Source organism: Carcharhinus amblyrhynchos, chromosome 5 (assembly GCF_965287045.1).
Source record: "Carcharhinus amblyrhynchos chromosome 5, sCarAmb.v2.hapA, whole genome shotgun sequence".
NCBI classification, from domain to species: domain Eukaryota; kingdom Metazoa; phylum Chordata; class Chondrichthyes; order Carcharhiniformes; family Carcharhinidae; genus Carcharhinus; species Carcharhinus amblyrhynchos.
In genome coordinates, this window is record NC_137328.1 from 78,988,146 (window position 1) to 79,007,583 (window position 19,438).

Consider the following 19,438-nt stretch of genomic DNA (forward strand, 5'->3'; position numbering starts at 1 on the left):
TCCTATACAAATGCATATGGGTTTATCCAATATTAAACTAAATTACACCTACTCTATGTTTTTATTTGGATTTTCTCATGAATGTGGCAGCCTTCGATTACAGAATTCCACACTTTGATCATGCCTCAAGATTTTGGATAGCATATTCTGCCCATCATCTGGAGGCTGATTGGAGCAGGTGAAATCAGTAGTTATATACAATACAGGATGAGAACATAGACTGGATTCTATGGACTTCTCAGCACATTGTGATTGTAATAGGTCAGTTCCGGGTAACATTCTCAATGCTAATTGGTTGATTGCATAGAACAGATGGCACAGTGATTGAACAAAGAGTAGCCAAATGTAACTGATGAAACAGACACAACTTGAGGGATGATGTGGTTTGTTAGCTCTCCATCATCTTCTGGACATATCTGTGCATGCTGCAACAAGTGCAGATTTGGTTCACTGGATGTAATGATTGTTCAGTTGAGCATGTTTGATAATAGCTGTCTGATCCCATTCATTGTGTTTGAAGCAGCTTTGACGTTCCTCGATCCAGTATGAAGGCTGAGACCTGTTTCCACAATTTCTTTGATTTCTTTCATAGAATAATGTGTGGCTGGCAAGGCCAACTTTGTTGCCCATCCCTACTTATTTTTGAACTGAGTAGCTTGCTTGTCCATTTCAAAGGGCAGTTTACAGTCAATCGCGTTGTTTCGCATCTGGCATCACATGTAGGCCAGACCAGATAAGGATGAGAGGTTTCCTTCCTGCAGGGACATTAATGAAGTACATAGATATTTACAACTACTGATAATGGTTTAATGGTCACTAATGCTGAGACTAGCTTGACATTCCAGATTTTATTAACTAAAATTAGATTCTACCTGCTGCCATGGTGGGATAGAAACCCATGCTTCCAGATGATTAGCCAAGGCAACAGGATTACTAGTCCAGTTACATTACCATAAAGTCATTGTCTTCCCTAATAAAAACAAGTCTACATTACATGGTCTGCTGTGCAGTCCTGGTTCATTACAAGAATGTTGTCTTTGTGGATACGAAAGATGGCACACAGCTTCTTTGATGACTTGTGTCAGACTTCTATGTCTGTTAATTTGAAGATACACTGCAATCTGTATAAGATGGAACCGATATACAAAAGGTTGACTCTGATAGTTGGAGCATTATGGTGCTAGTAACAAGTGGGCTTGCGTTCATCTTGTGTGAAGGGAATCCATTCAGTTGAAGTATAGACAAATATGGCAAAATAGATGTTGTGGATGTTTCTTATCACTCATTGACGAGTATCTCCTAATTAGGATGTTGGAAGCCATTTGGAAGTGAAGAGATGAAAAGTCAGTAGATCATCAGTATGTGCGCGCTTGTAGTTGACGTGATGTAAGGGTGTTTTGCCATGAGACTCAGTGAAGAGAACACCATGACATGGTAAGGAAAGTTCTTGTTCCATCTCCATATTAAAATCAGTACTCAAATTGTGATTGCTAAGGTGTGACAGGAAACTATGAAGTTCTTTCCTATCACGTTGCCACATGATGAAAGTGTCATCGACAGATCAAAACAGAGTTTAGGTTTAAGATTAGCTGATTGATATGCTGCTTCTTTAACTTTTCCATCAAGATTACAGCAATAATTGGTGACAATAGAAATCCCGCAGTAGTTTGAAAGAGGAACCTTCCCACTGAAATGTTGTGTTTAGGCACATCAGTAGAAGATTGTAAACTGGATTTGGTGACACTACAGTTCTTTTAAGGAGAAGTATTCACTTTTCAATTCCACTCTGGCCTGGGGAGAGGTAACACAGTAAGAAGTCTCACAACACCAGGTTAAAGTCCAACAGGTTTATTTGGTAGCAAACACCACTTGCTTTCGGAGCGCTGCTCCTTCATCAAGTAAGTGGGAGTTCTGTTCACAAACAGGGTATATAAAGATACATACTCAATTTACAGAACAATGATTGGAATGCACATCTTTACAGCTCATCAAGTCTTAAAGGTACAGACAATGTGAGTGGAGACAGCATTAAGCACAGGTTAAAGAGATATGTATTGTCCCCAGACAGGACAGTTAGTGAGATTTTGCAAGTCCAGGCAAGTCATGGGGGTTATAGATAGTGTGACATGAACCCAAGATCCCGGTTGAGGCCGTCCTCATGTGTGCGGAACTTGGCTATCAGTATCTGCTCAGCGACTCTGCATTGTTGTGTGTCTTGAAGGCCGCTTTGGAGAACGCTTACCCGAAGATCAGAGGCTGAATGCCCATGACTGCTGACGTGTTCCCCAACAGGAAGAGAACAGTCTTGCCTGGTGATTGTCGAGCGGTGGGGGGAGGTGCCAGACAACTGAAGAATAGCTAACGTGGGATTGTAGAGATAAACCAGGGAACTACAGGCCAGTGAGTCTCACGTCAGTTGGAGGGAAACTATTGGAGAAACCTCTGAAGGAGAGCATCCATCTCTGCTTGGAGAGGCAAAGCTTAATCAAGGATAGTCAGCATAACTTTGTCAGAGGGAGGTCATGCCTAACAAATTTGATTGAATTTTTTTGAGGTGGTGACCAGGGTAGTGCAGTTGGTGTAGTTTATATGGATTTCAGCAAAGCCTTTGACAAGGTCCCACATGGGAGACTTGTAAAGGTAAATTCACATTGAATACAGGGTAATTTGATGAAGTGGCTTCAAAATTGGCTCAGTTGTAGGAGACAGAAGGCGATAACAGAAGGCTGCTTTAGTGACCGAAAACCAATGCCCAATGGCATACCATAGGGATCTGTGTTGGGTCTCCTATTATTCACCATTTATATAAATGATATAGATGACTATGTGGGGGATAGGATTAATATGTTGATAATGACACAAAGAATGGCAAGGTGATTAACAGTGAGGCAGAGTGTCTTGGGCTACAAGATAATGTAGACAGGATGGTCAAATGGGCAGATAAGTGGCAGCTAGAATTTAACCCTGAGAAGTGTGAGGTGATACACTTCGGAAGGTGTAATTGACGAGTACTCAATGAATAGTAGGGCACTAGGAAGTTCTGTGGAACAACGGGACCTTGTTTGTCCATAGATCTCTGAAGACGGAAGAACATGGCAGTAGGGTAGTGAAAAGGGCATATGGGACACTTGCCTTTATCAATCGAGGCACAGAATACACCTGGTGAAGGAACAGCGCTCCAAAAGCTCATGATACAACATAAACCTGTTGTACTTTAATCTGGTGTTGTGAGACTTCTTACTATAGGTTACAAAAGCAGGGAAGTCACGAGAACGTAAGACATAAGAGCTAAATTAGGTCACTGGGCCCATCGTGTCTGCTCCATCATTCAATCATGGTTGACATTTTTCTCATCCCCATTACCCCCGACCCCCTTATTTATCAAGAACCTTTCCATCTCTGTCTTAAAGACATTCAATCACCTGGCCTCCACACTCTTCTGTGGCAAAGAGTTCCTCAGGCTAATTCCTCCTCAGCTCCGTTTTAAAGGGTCGTCCCTTTAGCCTCAGATTGTGCCCTCTGGTTCCAGTTTTTCCTAGTAGGAAAACATTCTCTCCTCGTCCACTCTATCCAGACCTCGCAGTATACCGTAAGTTTCAATAAGATCCCCCCTCATCTTTCTAAACTCCAATGAGCACAGACCCAGAGTCCTCAACAGTTCCTCGTGCAACAAGCTCTTCATTCCAGGGATCATTCTTGTGAACCTCCTCTGGACCCTTTCCCAGGCCAGCACAACCTTCCTCAAGGCTCAAAACTGCTCAAATGAGGTCTGACCAGAGCCTTATACAGCTTCAGAAGTACATCCCTGCTCTTGTATTCTAGCTATCTTGTCATGAACACTAACATTGCATTTGTCTTCCTAACTGCCGACTGAACCTGCACATTAACCCTAAGAGGACCTTGAACAAAGATTCCCACATCTCTTTGTCCTAAGCATTTCCTCATTTAGAAAACAGTCTATGCCTCCATTCCTTCTTCCAAAGCACATATCACACTTTCCCACATGATATTCCGCCTGCCACTTCTTTCCGCACTTTCCTAATCTGTACAAGTCCTTCTGCAGGCCCCCTGCTTCCTCAATACTACCAGTCCCTCTACATATCTTTGTATTATCTGCAAACTTAGCAATAGTGCCTTCAATTCCTTCTTCCAAATTGTTAATGTATATCCTGAAAAGTTGAGGTCTGAGCACTGACCCCTAAGTACACCATTAGTCACCAGCTGCCATCCTGAAAAAGACTCCTTTATCCCCGCTCTCTGTCTTCTGCCAGTCAGCCAATCCTCTATCCATGCCAGGAATTTACCATTAACATCATGGAATCTTAACTTATTTAACAGTCTCCTATGCGGCACCTTGTGGAAATCTAAATAAGTCACGTTCACTGGTTCTCCTTTATCTAACTTCCTTGTTACCTCTTCAAAAAACTCTAACAGATTTGTCAGACATAATCTCCCCTTGACGAAGCCGTGCTGACTCAATTCTATTTTATCATGCACTTCCAAGTACACCGCGATTTCATCTTTAATAATGGATTCTAAAATCTTGCCAATGACCGAAGTCAGGCTAACCAGCCTATAATTTCCCATCTGCTGCCTCCCTCCCTTCTTAAACAGCGGTGTTACATTAGCTACTTTCCAGTCCTCTGGAACCCTCCCTGGCTTCAGTGATTCTTCAAAGATCACCACCAATGCCTCTACAATTTCCTCAGTTATCTCTTTTAGAACCCTGGGGTGTAGTCCATCCAGTCCAGATGATTTATCCATCTTCAGACCTTTCAGTTTCCCCAGAACCTTCTCCTTAGTGTTGGTCTGTGCCCCCTGATTCTCCTGGAGCTCTGGCACCCCACTGGTGTCTTCCACCGTGAAGACTGATGCAAAGTAATATTCAGTTCCTCTGCCATTTCTTTGTTTCCTATTATTACTTCTCCAGCATCATTTTCCTGTGGTCCAATTGCTAGTTTTGCCTCTTATCTTTTAAACTGAAAAAAAAAACTCTTCCTAGCTTCTTTTATATTACTAGCTAGCTTACACTCATATTTCATCTTCTCCCCCTTTATCACTTTTTCAGTTGTCCTCTGCTTGTTTTTAAAGGCTTCCCACCAAGCCTCACCTCTTTGTATACTTCTTCTTTTGCTTTCATGCTGGGCTTGACTTCCCTTGTCAGCCATGGATGCATATTGCAGGTGAACAGAACTTTCGTGAGGCCACAGCTAGATTATTGTGTGCAGTTCTGGTCGCCACATTATTGAAAGGATGTGATTGCACTGGACAGGGTGCAGAGATTGATCAGGATGCTACCTGGGATGAAACTTTTAAGTTATGAAGAGAGTTTATGTAGGATTGTTTTCTTTAGAGCAGAGAAGACTGAGGGGTGACTTGATCGAGGTGTACAAGATTGAGACACATGGACAGAGTGGATAAGAAACAGCTGCTCTCCTTAGCTGAGGAGTCAATCATGATGGAACATGGATTCAAGGTGAGAGGCTGGAGGGTGGTAAAGATAGTTTGACACACATCCTTTAAAAAGGATCTGGATGAACACTTGGCATATCATAACATCCAGGGCTTTGGCCAAGTATTGGCAATGGCACCACATTCCAGACCACCACCACTCTCTGGGTAAAAAAAAAATTTCCTCGCATCTCCTCTAAACCTCCTGCCTCTCACTCTGAATCCATGTTCCCTCATGACTGACTCTTCAATTAAGGAGAGCAGCTGTTCCTTATCCACTCTGTCCATGTCTCTCATAATCTTGTACACCTCGATCAAGTACTGGTAGATGGGATTAGATGTTTCTAATGTGTCAGTGTGGACTTGAAGAGCCGAAACGCCTCTTCTGCTCCATATGATTCTACGATCCTAACATTATTTGATGACTCTGCACGCCACTGGGACGGACACATAAGTGAACACTGTCTCAATGTCAAAACTGACCACCATATCTGACAAGTTGATTGTCATTTGCTCTATCCACTTAATGAAATGTTTAGGTTTGTAATATAATGCATGGATTTTCCCCTTAATCGTTGGAGAATTCGGCTGGGAATGCTCCATAACAAATACTGCTATTAAGACATGAGTCAGCCTCCTGTAAAGTTCCACTTTAAAAAGAGTACAATGTATACTCAAGTCAGTGGATGTAGAAATCCAACAGAAGTCATAGAAACATAGAAGATAGGAACAGAAGGAGGCAATTTGATGTTCCACCATTCATCTTGATCGTGGCTGATTGTCCAACTCAATAGCCTAATCCAGCTTTCTCCCCATAACCTTTGATCCCATTTACCCCAAACGCTATATCTAGTTGCCTCTTGAATAAATGAATTCAATGTTTTGGCAATGGGCGGCACGACAGCACACTGGTTAGCACTTCTGCCTTTCAGCCCAGCAACCTGGATTCGATTCCCAACTTGGGGCAGAGTCAACATGAATTTATGAAGGGGAAATCATGCTTGACAAATCTGTTGGAATTCTTTGAAGATGTAACTAGTAGAGTTGACCAGGGGGAGCCAGTCAATGTGGTACATTTAGACTTTCAGAAAGCATTTGACAAAGTCCCACGTAAGAGATTATTGTGCAAGATTAAAGTGCATGGGATTGGGAGAAGTTTGCACGTTCTTCCTGTGTCTGCCTGGGTTTCCTCCCGCAATCAAAGGATGTGCTGGTTAGGTGGCTTGGCCATACTAAATTGACCCTTAGTGTCAAGGGAACAATCTAAAGTAAATACATAGGGTTATGGGGATAGAGCCTAGGTGGGATTGTGGTTGATGTTGACTCGATGGGCCAAATGGCCTCCTTCTGCACTGTAGGATTCTATGAACTAAGTCCAGTAGTAATGAATTCCACAGGCTCACCACTCTTTGGGTAAAGAGATATCTCCTCATCTCCGTCCTAAATGGTCTACCCCAAATCCTCACACTGTGACCCCTGGTTTTGGACACTCCCACCATCAGGAACATTCTCCCTGCGTCTATCCTGCCTAGTCGTGTAAGCATTTTATAAGTCTCTATGAAAATGCCCCTCATTCGTCCAAATTCCAGTAAAAACAATCCTAACTATCGGTCCCGCCATCCCCGGAATCAGCCTATTAAACCTTCACTGCGTTCCCTTGAGAGCAAGAACATCCTTCCTCAGAAAAGGAGACCAAAACTGCACACACTATTCCAGGTGTGGCCTCACCAAGGTCTGGTATAACTGCAACAACACATCCCTGCTCCTGTACTCAAAAGCTCTCTCAATGAAGGCCAACATACTATTATTTGCCTTCTTGATCACCTGCTGCACCTGCATGCTAACCTTCAGTGACTGGTGCACACTCCCTTCTCCTAATTTACAGCCATTCAGGCAGTAATCTGGATAGAGATCTGGATAGGCTGAGCGAGTGGGCAAGGACCTGGCAGTTGGAGTATAATGTTAGCAATTGTGAGGTTATCCGCTTTGGCAGAAATAATAGTAGGAGGGATTATTATTTAAAAGGCGAAAAGCTGCAACATGCTATGGTGCAGAGGGACCTGGGGGTCCTAGTGCACGAGTCGCAAGAACCCAGTCTGCAGGTGCAGCAGGTGATCAAGAAGGCAAATGAAATGTTGGCCTTTATAGAGAGGGGCATAGAACATAAAAGTAGGGAGGTCTTGCTGCAACTGTACAGGGTACTGGTGAGGCCGCAGCTGGAGTACTGTGTGCAGTTTTGGTCACTGCACTTGCGCAAGGATATTTTGGCCTTGGAGGGAGTGCAGAGGAGGTTCACTAGGCTGATACCGGAGATGAAGGGGTTTGCCTATGAAGAGAGATTGAATAGACTGGGTCTGTACTCGTTGGAGTTTAGAAGGATGAGGGGGGATCTTATAGAGACGTATAAGATAATGAAGGGGATAGATAGGGTAGAGGTAGAGAGATTCTTCCCACTTAGAAAGGATAGCAGGACTAGAGGACACAGCCTCAAGATAAGAGGGGGGGAGCAGTTTAGATCAGAGTTGAGGAGGAACTTCTTCACTCAAAGGGTGGTGAATCTCTGGAATTCTCTGCCCGTTGAAGTGGTGGAGGCTACCTCGCTAAATATATTTAAGTCACGGGTAGATAGGTTTCTGATAGACAAGGGAATTAAGGATTATGGGGAGGGGGAAGTGGAACTGATCCACTTCAAATCAGCCATGATCTTATTGAATGGCGGGGCAGGTTCGAAGGGCTAGATGGCCTACTCCTGCTCCTATTTCTTATGTTCTTAATCTGCCTTCTTGTTTTTGCTTCCACATTTATCCAAATTATACCACATCTGCCATTGATTTGTCCACTCACCCAATCTGTTCAGATCATGCTGAAGGATCTTTGCATCTTCGTCACAGTGCACCCTCCCACCCAACTTGGTATCATCTGCAAACTTTGAGATGTTACATTTTGTTCCTACATCCAAATCGTTAATATATATTGTGAATGGCTGGAGTCCCACCACCAATCCCCCTGTGGCACCCCACGTTACTGCCTGCAATTTGAAAAGGACCCATTAATTCCTACTCTTTGTTTCTCTCGGCCAACCAGTTTTCTATCCATTTCAATACACTTCCCCCAGTCCCATGCGCTTTAAACTTGCACAATAATCTCTTGTGCGGTACTTTGTCAAATGCTTTCTGAAAGTCTAAATATACCACATCGACTGGCTCCCCCTTGTCAACTCAATTAGTTACATCTTCAAAGAACTCCAACAGATTTGTCAAGTGTGATTTCTTTTTCATAAATCCATAAAACCTCTGTCAGATCCTGCCAATGCTCTCTAAATGCTCCGCTATAAAGTCCTTCAGAATGGATTTGAGAATTTTTCCCACTACCGATGTTAGTCTTCCTGGTCTATAATTCCCTGTTTTCTCTGTACCGCCCTTTTTGAATATTGGAGTGACATTAGCTATCCTCCAATTTGCAGGGACTGTTCCAAAGTCTATAGAATCCTGGAAGATAGCCACCAATGCACCCACTATTTAAAAAGTCACTTCCTTAAGTACTCTGCCATGTAGAGGTCCTGGGGATTTTTCCACTTTCAATCCCATCAATTTTCCCAGCACAATTTTTCTACCAGTGTCGATATCCCTCAGTTCTCTCCTCTCTAAATCTTGCATTGTCCAACATTTCTGGCATCTGATTCGTGTCCTATTTTGTGAAGGCAGAACCAAATTATGTATTCAGTTGCTTGGCCATTTCTTTATCCTCTATTATACACACTCCTCTTTCTGTTTATAGGAGACCTACATTTTTCTTCATCAACCTCTTTCTTTTCACATACCTATAGAAACCCTTAGTGTCAATCTTTATGTTCCCCGCAAGGTTACTTTCAGACTGTATTTTCCCATTCTTAATTGATTCCTGTGTACTTCTTTGATAAATTTTAAACTGCTCCCAATCCTGAGACCTATTATTTTTCCTTGGCCAATCTGTATGCTTTTTCCTTGAATTGAATCCTATCTCGAATTTCCTTTGTGAACCATGGATTGGCCTTCTTATCCATTTTGCTTTTGGGATAAATGGTTGCTGCAGTTCCTCTAAGGATTCTTTGAAGGTTTGCCACTGCCTATCCACTGTCATCCCTTTAAGTAATTCTCCCCAATCTCTAAAAGCCAACTCACGCCTCAGGTCTTCGCAGTTTCATTTATTAAGATTCGGCACTCTAATCTCTGAATCAACTACTTCACTCTCCACCTTGATTAAAAATTCTATCAAAAGTCGCTCATCCTCAAGGAGTCAAGCACAGCTGGACTGGTAATGATTCCCTTCTCATTACACAGTACCCAGTCTAAGATGGCCTGCTTTCTCGTTGGTTCCTCCACATATTGGTTAAGAAAACCATTCCATATACACTTTGCGAATTCCTCCTCTAAGGCACTGTAGCTAATTTGATTCACCCAATCTCTGCGTAGATTAAAAGCACTCATGATCACTGACATTCCCTTATCACATGCATCTAAGAAGCTCCACAGTATTCTTTATATCCACAATGAAGAAACTATCTTACGGTAAACGAGCAGTGTGCACCATAGAGATATATCTACATTGGATAACCAAGCCACAGCTTGCACACAAGACTCAAGGAACATCAAATCTGCTTCAAACACAGTGACTGGTACAAGTCAGCAGCTGATGGAATTTAAATTCAAATAATATGAATTGTAAGGTATTCTGGGTTATCATTGTTTTCACTGGAGTTCAGACGAATGGGGGGGGAAATCTCAAAGAGACTTACAAAAATTCTAACAGGACTAGACAGGGTAGATGCAGGGGGGATATTCCTGATGGTGGGGGAGTCCAGAACCAAGGTCACAATCTAAGGATTCAGAGTAGACCACTTAGGAAGAAGAGACATTTCTTCACCCAACAAGTGGTGAGCCTGTGGAATTCATTACCACAGGAAGTAGTTGAAGCCAAACATTGAATGTATTCAAGAGGCGGCTGGATATAGCACATGGGGCAATTGGGATCAAAAGTTATAAGGAAAAAAGCAGGATTAGGCTATTGAGTTGGATGATCAGCCATGATCATAATGAATGACGGAGCAGGCTCTAAGGGCCAAATGGCCTCCTCCTGCTCCTATTATTTCTATGTTGGGACACAAAGGGCAATTTAGCAAAACCAATCCACTTAACCTGCACATCTTTGGATTGTGGGAGGAAACCAAAGCAACTGGAGAAAATCCATGTAGAGGAGAGAACAGGGAGAACATGAAAACTCTACACAGACAGTCACCCAAAACCGGAATTGAACCTGGATTCCTGGCACCATGAGACAGCAGTGTTACCATTATGCTGCCCTCTGAAAGTGGCCGAGCAAGCCAATACTAGGTGTGGGCAACAATGTTGATCTTGCCAGCAACACCACATCCACAAAAGAGTAATGGAAAAAAAAAATGGTATTTCAGTAGTATATGTTTACAGACTTTGGAACCTTTAAACCTGGGAAAGAGAATGCAAGAAGAAGCCAAAGAAAAACCCTGATTGAAAGTAATTTGACAGATTGTGAAAGTACTCCAGAGAAAGAAATTCAAATGATGTGAAAAATAAAGTGCATAAGGTGAATATCTAAGTGCCACTTCTGTTTGCAGCTGAGCGCTGGACCTTTAAGCCACAGTCACAGTGATGGAATGGTTTGTCGGCATACAGGGCAAAGCAGTTGTGAGATCATGGTTTGCATGCCTATATTCTGGGAAGGTTGCAGGTCTTTAACATATATGTAATACCTAATAACAAACCACTCAGACTGGTATATCTGAAATTATATGAGAAAATTAGGAAGTTAAAAACTTGCCTGTAATTGCTTGGGCTTCTTTAGCTTTATTTTTCCTGCTTTGTATCCATTATATTTTTCAAAGAGTTCAAAAAACCTACATTAAAAAAGGGAGGTGGAGAAGGAGTCAGGAAAAATAATGGTAGAAATATATTAAACATGTTTGTTCAAATAAAAATACATTTATCAAATAATATGTCGTATATTTTTCCCACAGGCACACTGGAACATTTTTTCTGCAGGCATCAGGGCATCTAAGCAACCAGTCCTGGAGAAATGTATCCTTTATATTTAAAAAGGGTCCTTTTGTGAGATCTTGGAAGTGAGTTTGAAAGTAAGGCTTTTAGTCAGGAGACCCGATAGAGATAAATGCTCTGCGCTCAATAGCTGTTTTCTCTTTTCTCTTTGTAAGAGTATTTACAAAGAAAAACAAAGAAAAGTACAGCACAGGAACAGGCCCATTGGCTGTCCAAGCTTGTGCCAATCGTGACGCCCTAACTAAACTAAATAAAAATCTTCTGCTCTTACTCAGTCCGTACCCCTCTATTCATGTACCCATCCAGATGCCTCTTGCGTTGCTAAATGTGCCCATTTCCATCACCTCCTCTGGCAATGGGTGCCAGGCACCTACCACTCTGCATAAAAAACTTCCCCATCCATCTCCCCAAAACTTTCTCCCCTCACCTTGGACCTGAGCCCTCTTGTAATTGACACTTCCACCTGAGGAAAAACCTCTGACTACCCACCCTGTCTATGCCTCTCCGAATTTTGTCGACCTAATTTGTTGTGAGAGACTTGTGTGTACAGTTTAGAGGTAACATCAGGACTGGTAACATGGATGCTTTTGACAGTCTTTGTGACCTGAAGTCGATCAGCAGTCACACAGCAAGGATGTACTTAGGAGGTAGCTGCAGATGGACGACAATGTTGGGAGCAACTGAGCTGTCAAGTTTGCAGGAGGGACTTATCCGACAGGTTGCACAGAGGCTCAGCTTCCTTGACATCTCAGAAGAGCAGTGCTTCCAAAGGCTGAGATTTTAAAGTCAAGTCGTTGCAGATATCTGCACTTTCCTGGGCCTACTTACCCACTGGCAGTTACAGTATAACAGTGGCTGTGAAAGATAGAAAAAAACGTGTCTTTATGTAGTGCCTTTCACAACCTCAAGACTTCCCAAAATGCTTCACAGCAAAGTAGTACTTACTTTTGAACTATTATCATTGTCGTAGTGTAGGAAACACCACAGCCAAGGTCACACAGACATAGCAACAGAAACCGAAAGCAGGAATAGGCCATTCAGCCCTTCGAGCTAGCTCTGCCATTCATTTTGATTATGGCTGATCACCGAATTCAATATCCTGATTTCCTCTCCCCTTTCCCCATATCTCTTGATCCCTTCAAATCCAAGAGCAATATCTAATTTCTTCTTGAAGTCAGACATTTTGTGGTACTTTGCAATAGCGAATTCCACACATTCACCTCCCTCTGAGTGAGAAGAAATTTCTTCACCTCACTTCTAAAAGGTTTACCCCTTACCCTCAAACTATGACCCTTAGTTCTGGACTCCTGCATGATTGGGAACATTCTTTCTAAACCTACCCTGTCGAACTCTGTTAGAATTTTGTAAGTTTCTATGAGATCCCCTCTCACTCTTCTAAACTCCAGTGACTATAATCCTAACCGACTTAGTCTCTCCTTGTATGACAGACCTGCTATCCCAGGAATCAGCCTAGTAAACCTTTTAAAACCTCCCTCCATAGCAAGGACATCCTTCCTCAGATTAGGACACCAGAATTACACAATAGTCCAGGTGTGGCCTCACCAAAACCCTGTACAATTTCAGCAAAACATCCCTATCCCTATATTCAAATCCTCTCACTATAAAGGCCACACACTATTTGCTTCATCATACCATTTGCCTTCTTCACTGCTATACCTGCATGCTTACTTTCAGGGACTAATGCACAAGGACTCCAAGATCTTGCTGAGTATCCAGTTCTCTCAATTTACACCCATTCAAGTAATAAACTGTCTCTCTATTATTCCTAAAAATCCCAAGATATTCTATAAGTATATCAATGGGAAGAGGATAAGCTAAGAGTAGGGGCCATGAGGGACGAATGGGGCAGCGGGCAGAGCCAGGGGACATTGGTAGAATATTGAATGAATACTTCACATTCATCTTCATCCAAGAGAATGAGGATGATGGTATGGAATTCAGGCTGAGAAACCGTAAGGTTCTTGAGCAAATAGACATAGGGAAGGACAAGGTATTAGAGGGGTTGGCAGCCTTAGAAGTAGATGAATCTCCAGGTCCAGATGAAACGTGCCCTTGGCTGCTGTGGGAGGCAAAGGAGGAGATTGCAAGGACTCTGACCCAAATTTTCAACTCCTCTCTGGCCATGTGGGTATGCCGGCGTTGGACTGGCGTAAACACAGTAAAAAGGGAGGTGCCAGACAACTTGAGAACAGTTAATGTGGTTCCGCTATTTAAGAAGGATTGTAGAGATAAACCAGGGAATTACACACCAGTGAGTCTCACATCAGTGGTAGAAAAACTATTAAAGAAACTTCTGAAGGAGAGCATCTATTTCCACTTGGAGAGGCAAAACTTGATCAGGGATAGTCAGAATGGCTTCGAGAGAGGGAGGTCATGCCTATCAAATTTTATTGAATTTTTTGAGGAGGTGACCAGGTTTGTAGATGAAGGTAGTGCAGTTGATGTAGTTTATATGGATTTCAGCAAAGTCTTTGACAACGTCCCACATGGGAGACATGTAAAGAAGGTAAATTCACATGGGATACAGGGTAATTTGATAAAGTGGATTCAAAATGGGCTCAGTTGTAGGAGACAGAGGATGATGACAGAAGGCTGCTATAGTGACTGGAAGCCAGTGTCCAATGGTGTACCACAGGGATCTCTGTTGGATCCCCTATTATTCATCATTTATATGAATGGCATTGATGATGTTCTGGAGGTAAGATTAGTAAGTTTGCGGATGATACAAAGATTGGACAGGTGTAAGGAGGGAGATGGAGTGTCTTAGGCTACAAGATATAGATGGAATGGTCAAATGGGCAGATGGAATTTAACCCTGAAACGTGTGAGGTGATACACCTTGGAAAGAGTAATTTGACAAGAAAGTATTCAATGAATGGTAGGACACTAGGAAGTTCTGTGGCACAAAGCGGCTTTAGTGTGTTTGTCCACAAATCTGGAAAGCAGAAGGGCTTGGTAGTAGGAAGCTGAAAAAGGCATATGGGATACTTGTCTTTATCAACCAAGGCATAGATTATAAAAGCAGGGAAGTCATGTTGGAGTTGTATAGAACTTTGATGAGGCCACAGCTGGAGTACTGTGTGCAATTCTGGTCACCACATTATTGGAAGGATGTAATTGCACTGGAGGGGATGCAGAGGAGAATTACCAAGATGCTGCCTGGGATAGAATATTTAAGTTAGGAGAGGTCGGATAGGCTTTGAGTTGTTTTCATGGAAGCAGAGAAAACTGAGTGGCGACCTGATCAAGATATACAAGATTATGAGAGACATAGATAGAGTGGATAAGCAGCCACTATTCCCCTATTTGAAGCATCAGTCACAAGGTTCAAGGTGAGGGGGAGGGGGCGTGGAAATTACAAGAAAAACTTTTCATTAATCCAAAGGGTGGTGACGGTATGGATTGCACTGTCTGGGAAGATGGTAGAGGCGGATTGACTCATATCCTTTATTGCACTTGGCACAATATTCAGGGTTATGGGCCAAGTGCTGGCAGATGGGAGTTCAGGTGTTTCTAATATGTCGGTGTGAGCTCCATGCGGCAAAGGACCTCTTATGCGCTGTATAATTCTATGTTAACAAAGTGGATAATCTCACGTGTATCCACATTATACTGCATCCGCCATGCATACAGCCACAAGCTCAACCTGTCCAAATCAAGCTGAAACATCTCTGCGTCCTCCTCACAGCTTACCCTCTCGCTCAACTTTGAATCATCTGCAGTTCTGGAGATAATATTTTCAGTTCCCTGTTCCAAGTTATTAATTGTGAGAATGACCAGATACTCACAATATATTTTAGTTATATTTGTTGACAGAACTGTATTGGCTAGGACTTGAGAAAGACATGTTGTTCTTCAAATGGTACCAAGGGATCCTTTTACTTGCACTTGAAAGAGCAGATGGGACCTCACTTAATGTCTCACTGAAAGATTGCATCTCTCCATTCCCATACTGCAAGGAGAGTGTCAATCCGTATTTTTGTTCACTTTTGGAGTTGGGGATAATCTTTCATAATCACCCATCTAAGTATCCTCAGTGGATAAAAATCATTTTCTCCTTTTCACTACTGTTTCAATGAAACCATTAGCTTCAACAAAGATAGGGGCAGGCTGTTCTGTCGCGAGAGGCTTGCAACCAACATTGTCTGGGTATTCTGGGAGACTGAGGGTCCTGCCAAAGACAGCGTACCTGCACCTGTGCAGGTGCAACTGGAGGCAAGTCAGCATGCTAAATACTGGTTGGAAGGTAAGTGTGGAAATAGGTGAGTCATTGAAACATTGAGTCGAGTTCCGACTTTCAATGTTCCCTTCTGTCGTCATCCCTCTCTTGGCTTGTGGCACATCACTCGTCTCTCTGTGTGACAGCAGCTCAGTACAAATCAGTGATGCCTTGTATCTATCACCCTTTGTTAGGGGACAGAGAAACAGGAAGCAATGTTTAACAGGGATAGGTGTTAAGACAACGGCTTTGCACAATTTACATAAATTGAATTGGGGATGAGATGTACAATTTGAAAATCGGCAGCTCACACCAAATTGGGGGTATAGTTATAAATGAAGACGGCAACAAAACATAAAAAATGTCAACATACTTGCAGAATAGCTGTGCAAATGGTTATGTCACAAGTGTGAAGTGATGCCTTTTAGTAGGAAGAATAAAGAGGCCACATACAGCTGGAAAGTAAGACTTTAAATGAGGCAAAGGGATCTAGGGTTGTACATTCACAAATCACAAAACAGCAACATAAGTTCACAGCATTATTTAAAAAATGCAAACAAAGCCCTGTGGTTCATTTCTAGAGGAATAAAATTGTAAAGGAGGGAAATTATATTAAACTTGTATAGAACCTTTGTTCGACCTCACTTAGCGCACTCTGTACAGACTAGTTTACATGTTACACAAAGCACATAAAGGTATTGAAGAGGGAAACCGAACCCGGGTTCTTGGCACTGAGGCAGCAGGTTGGAGTTGTGATATTAAAGGTAGATTTAGGTGGTGATCACAGAATTAACTCATCCAAATGAATACCGTGCTAATTTTCAAGGTTTAGTTTAGTGTTTTACATTGTTTTGCATTTGTTTTACTTACCTCATGAGATAGCATACAGAAAGACAATAATAAGAGGAATATGGAGAACGACAATACAACAGGCCATTACAAGTGGCATGCTGGTAACTCTCATTAGCTATTTTCACCCATCACCTCAAAAATGTATAATACTGCACAAAACTGGAATCCACAAAACTGCACTCAAGTGTTAACAAATAATATAAATCCACCATTTTTTTTACACTGACTAAAGTGCTTGGAGGCCCAATTATGAACACTCAAAGATCTATTTTGACATTAATAACTTTCTTTTAAATCAGAAATTGATCTGTTACATCATTGTAATGCTACAGAGAAAATCTAAATTGCATGCTCAAGCACATGGCTTATATAACATACAATAAATCATATTTTATGACATATGTCCCAGCTGTATGAATGAACTCCACCAGCAGTCGATCAATGTACATACTGAAGGCTTAACATTCTGGCAAAGATAAGGAGATTTTTTTTTTTTACTTTGTATTGTGCTGGCATTGACTTCAGTCTTAAGTAACAGTGGTATTCCTAGGGCAGCAGCTCAATGTGCAAATAGTTCAGAAAAGTAAAGGAAACACTAAAAAAAACACTGATAATTAACAATCACCATATTGTTTGCAATTTAAGACAAAAATTAAATCATGCCTTACCTTTGGTGTCTGACTTCCATTTTCATTTTTTGTTTTGGAGTTCGATCCCCATGCCTTATGACAGCTATTACACAGCGAAGCTCCATCCTACACAAAAGCAGATTGGGAAAATTCAAATAAATTATTTCAAGATCATTACACATTATTCAAGTCAGATTAGTTTATAAATTTAGGAACCACTATTCTTACACAAAGATAATCTTCTCAATCAGAAAAAATTGTTTAATGCAAATTTGCTAGCTACTCTTTATACATAATATTAATGTGTATTATCCTCACATTGTGCCTGATGTAGTGGGTACAATAGGAATGTTCTCCACTTCAGTCGGAACAGACCATGGAATCTGAAACTGAGGAGCTAACTCTCGCATTATGATGTTTCTGTAAAATAGACCATATTCATTAAACAGTAAATCAGTCATAGAATAATTTTAAATTCAATTCCATACATTATTGGATGGCTTATGCTTATCCAAACTGAATGTTTAAAAGGTAAATCATGAATTGCAGATGTATATGAAGATGTCAACTTAAGGCTTACCTAAAACTTTCAGATGTCCACATTCTAGCAACGAAAATAAATTTTTCACTACCACTGCGATAAAATAGCTTGGTATTTTTGCAGGATGGCAATGACTTCAATTGGGTGGAAATTGCACTTGTTTTCTAAAATAAAGTTTTGGTTCCAGTTTTTGCTCAAAATCATTTGCATGGACTTATTCCGAAAACAAAAACAAACAGTATTAAATGGACTCAGGTAATTTGTGTATCAAACTGGCTAAGGTATATGAAGCAAGAAGTCTCACAACACCAGGTTAAAGTCCAACAGGTTTATTTGGTAGCACAAGCCACTTGCTTTCAGAGCGCTGCTCCTTCATTAAGATATATGAGACAAAGGGTAGTGCTGGATACATGTTTCCCTGATTTAACATAAGTATGCAGCGGGGTCTACAAGATGTCAAGTCCATTGCTTTTCTAGTTTTATATAAATGACCTGTGCTTAGGGAAAGGGAACATAAATTTGAAATTTACAGACAATTGAAAATTTGGCAAGATAATGAATAATGAGCATGAGAGTAGTAAAGAAGGCTGAAGGACAGACAGACTAGTAAAATGGGTAGACACAACAAAATAATCTAAAGTGATTAAGTGTGATTTAATGCACTTTGGAAGAAACAACAGGGAGAAGTAGGATAATGTAAAGGTAAAATAAAAGCAAAACACTCCAGATGCTGGAGATCTGAAATAAAAATAGAAAGTGCTGGAAAAACTCAGCAGGCCTAGCTTAACTTGATACATTGGGTGTGATGGCAGTTGGTTTTGCCGGGGCCAGTCCCGCTGCCTGGAGTGGAGTGGAGTGGACTCAAACCGATTCCAAGCTTGCAGCCTAATTAATTTTCACCAGCGAGTATCTCATCGAATCACCTGGCATGTTGGGAACTGATTCATCTACCCACCATCAGCTGGTGGGTTCAAAGGTCCCAACACCGTACTTAAACGCTAGTCCAACAAATAAATCTCATTCGCTTCAGCCCATTTGTCTTCAGCAATCCATCCACGATATTTGAAAGCCGGAAGCAAAAGGTTACCTCCCTCAAGAAGGCAGCATCCGCTTGAGCCATCAGGCCCTGGTCTCCTTATCCATTGAGACTGGGAACAAAGGCATGCCCTGTACCCACTGGATGGCTCCAGAAAGCACCAGAACACCATCTCTCTGGCCTGAAAGCCATTTCCCAGGAGGCAATTGTTTACAATTTATATAGACGAATTGGAGTCGGGGACCAAGTATAACATGTCAAAATTTGCAGATGACACTAAGATGAGTTGCAGAGCAAAGTATGCACGGGACACAATGTCTGCAAAGGGATATAGATAGTTTAAGTGAGTGGGCAAGAGTCAGGCAGATGGAGTATAATGTTGGTAAATGTAAGATCATCCATCTGGGCAGGATTAACGGCAAAATGGACTATTATGTGAATGGTAAAAATTGCAGCATGCTGCTGTGCAGAGGGACCTGGGTGTCCTGTGCATGAATCATAAAAAGTTGGCTTGAAGGTGCAGTAGGTAATTAAGAAGGCAAATGGAATTTTGTCCTTCATTGTTACAGGGATGAAGTTTTAAAACAGTGAGATTATGTTGCAGCTGTATAAGGTGCTAGT

General features: G+C 41.8%; 1 protein-coding gene across 2 annotated transcripts in view; it reads right to left on the reverse strand.

Annotated features, from left to right (window-relative positions):
* The window catches only part of ppip5k2 (diphosphoinositol pentakisphosphate kinase 2), a 139,358-nt gene that overhangs the window by 97,224 nt on the left and 22,696 nt on the right, over positions 1–19,438 (reverse strand). For both annotated transcript variants that reach the window (XM_080189064.1, XM_080189063.1), the window contains exons 9-11: positions 17,559–17,660; positions 17,280–17,366; positions 11,284–11,359 (exon numbers count right to left, since the gene is read on the reverse strand). In XM_080189064.1, coding sequence (XP_080045190.1) covers positions 11,284–11,359; positions 17,280–17,366; positions 17,559–17,660 — 265 coding nt within the window. The remainder of the gene's footprint in view (positions 1–11,283; positions 11,360–17,279; positions 17,367–17,558; positions 17,661–19,438) is intronic.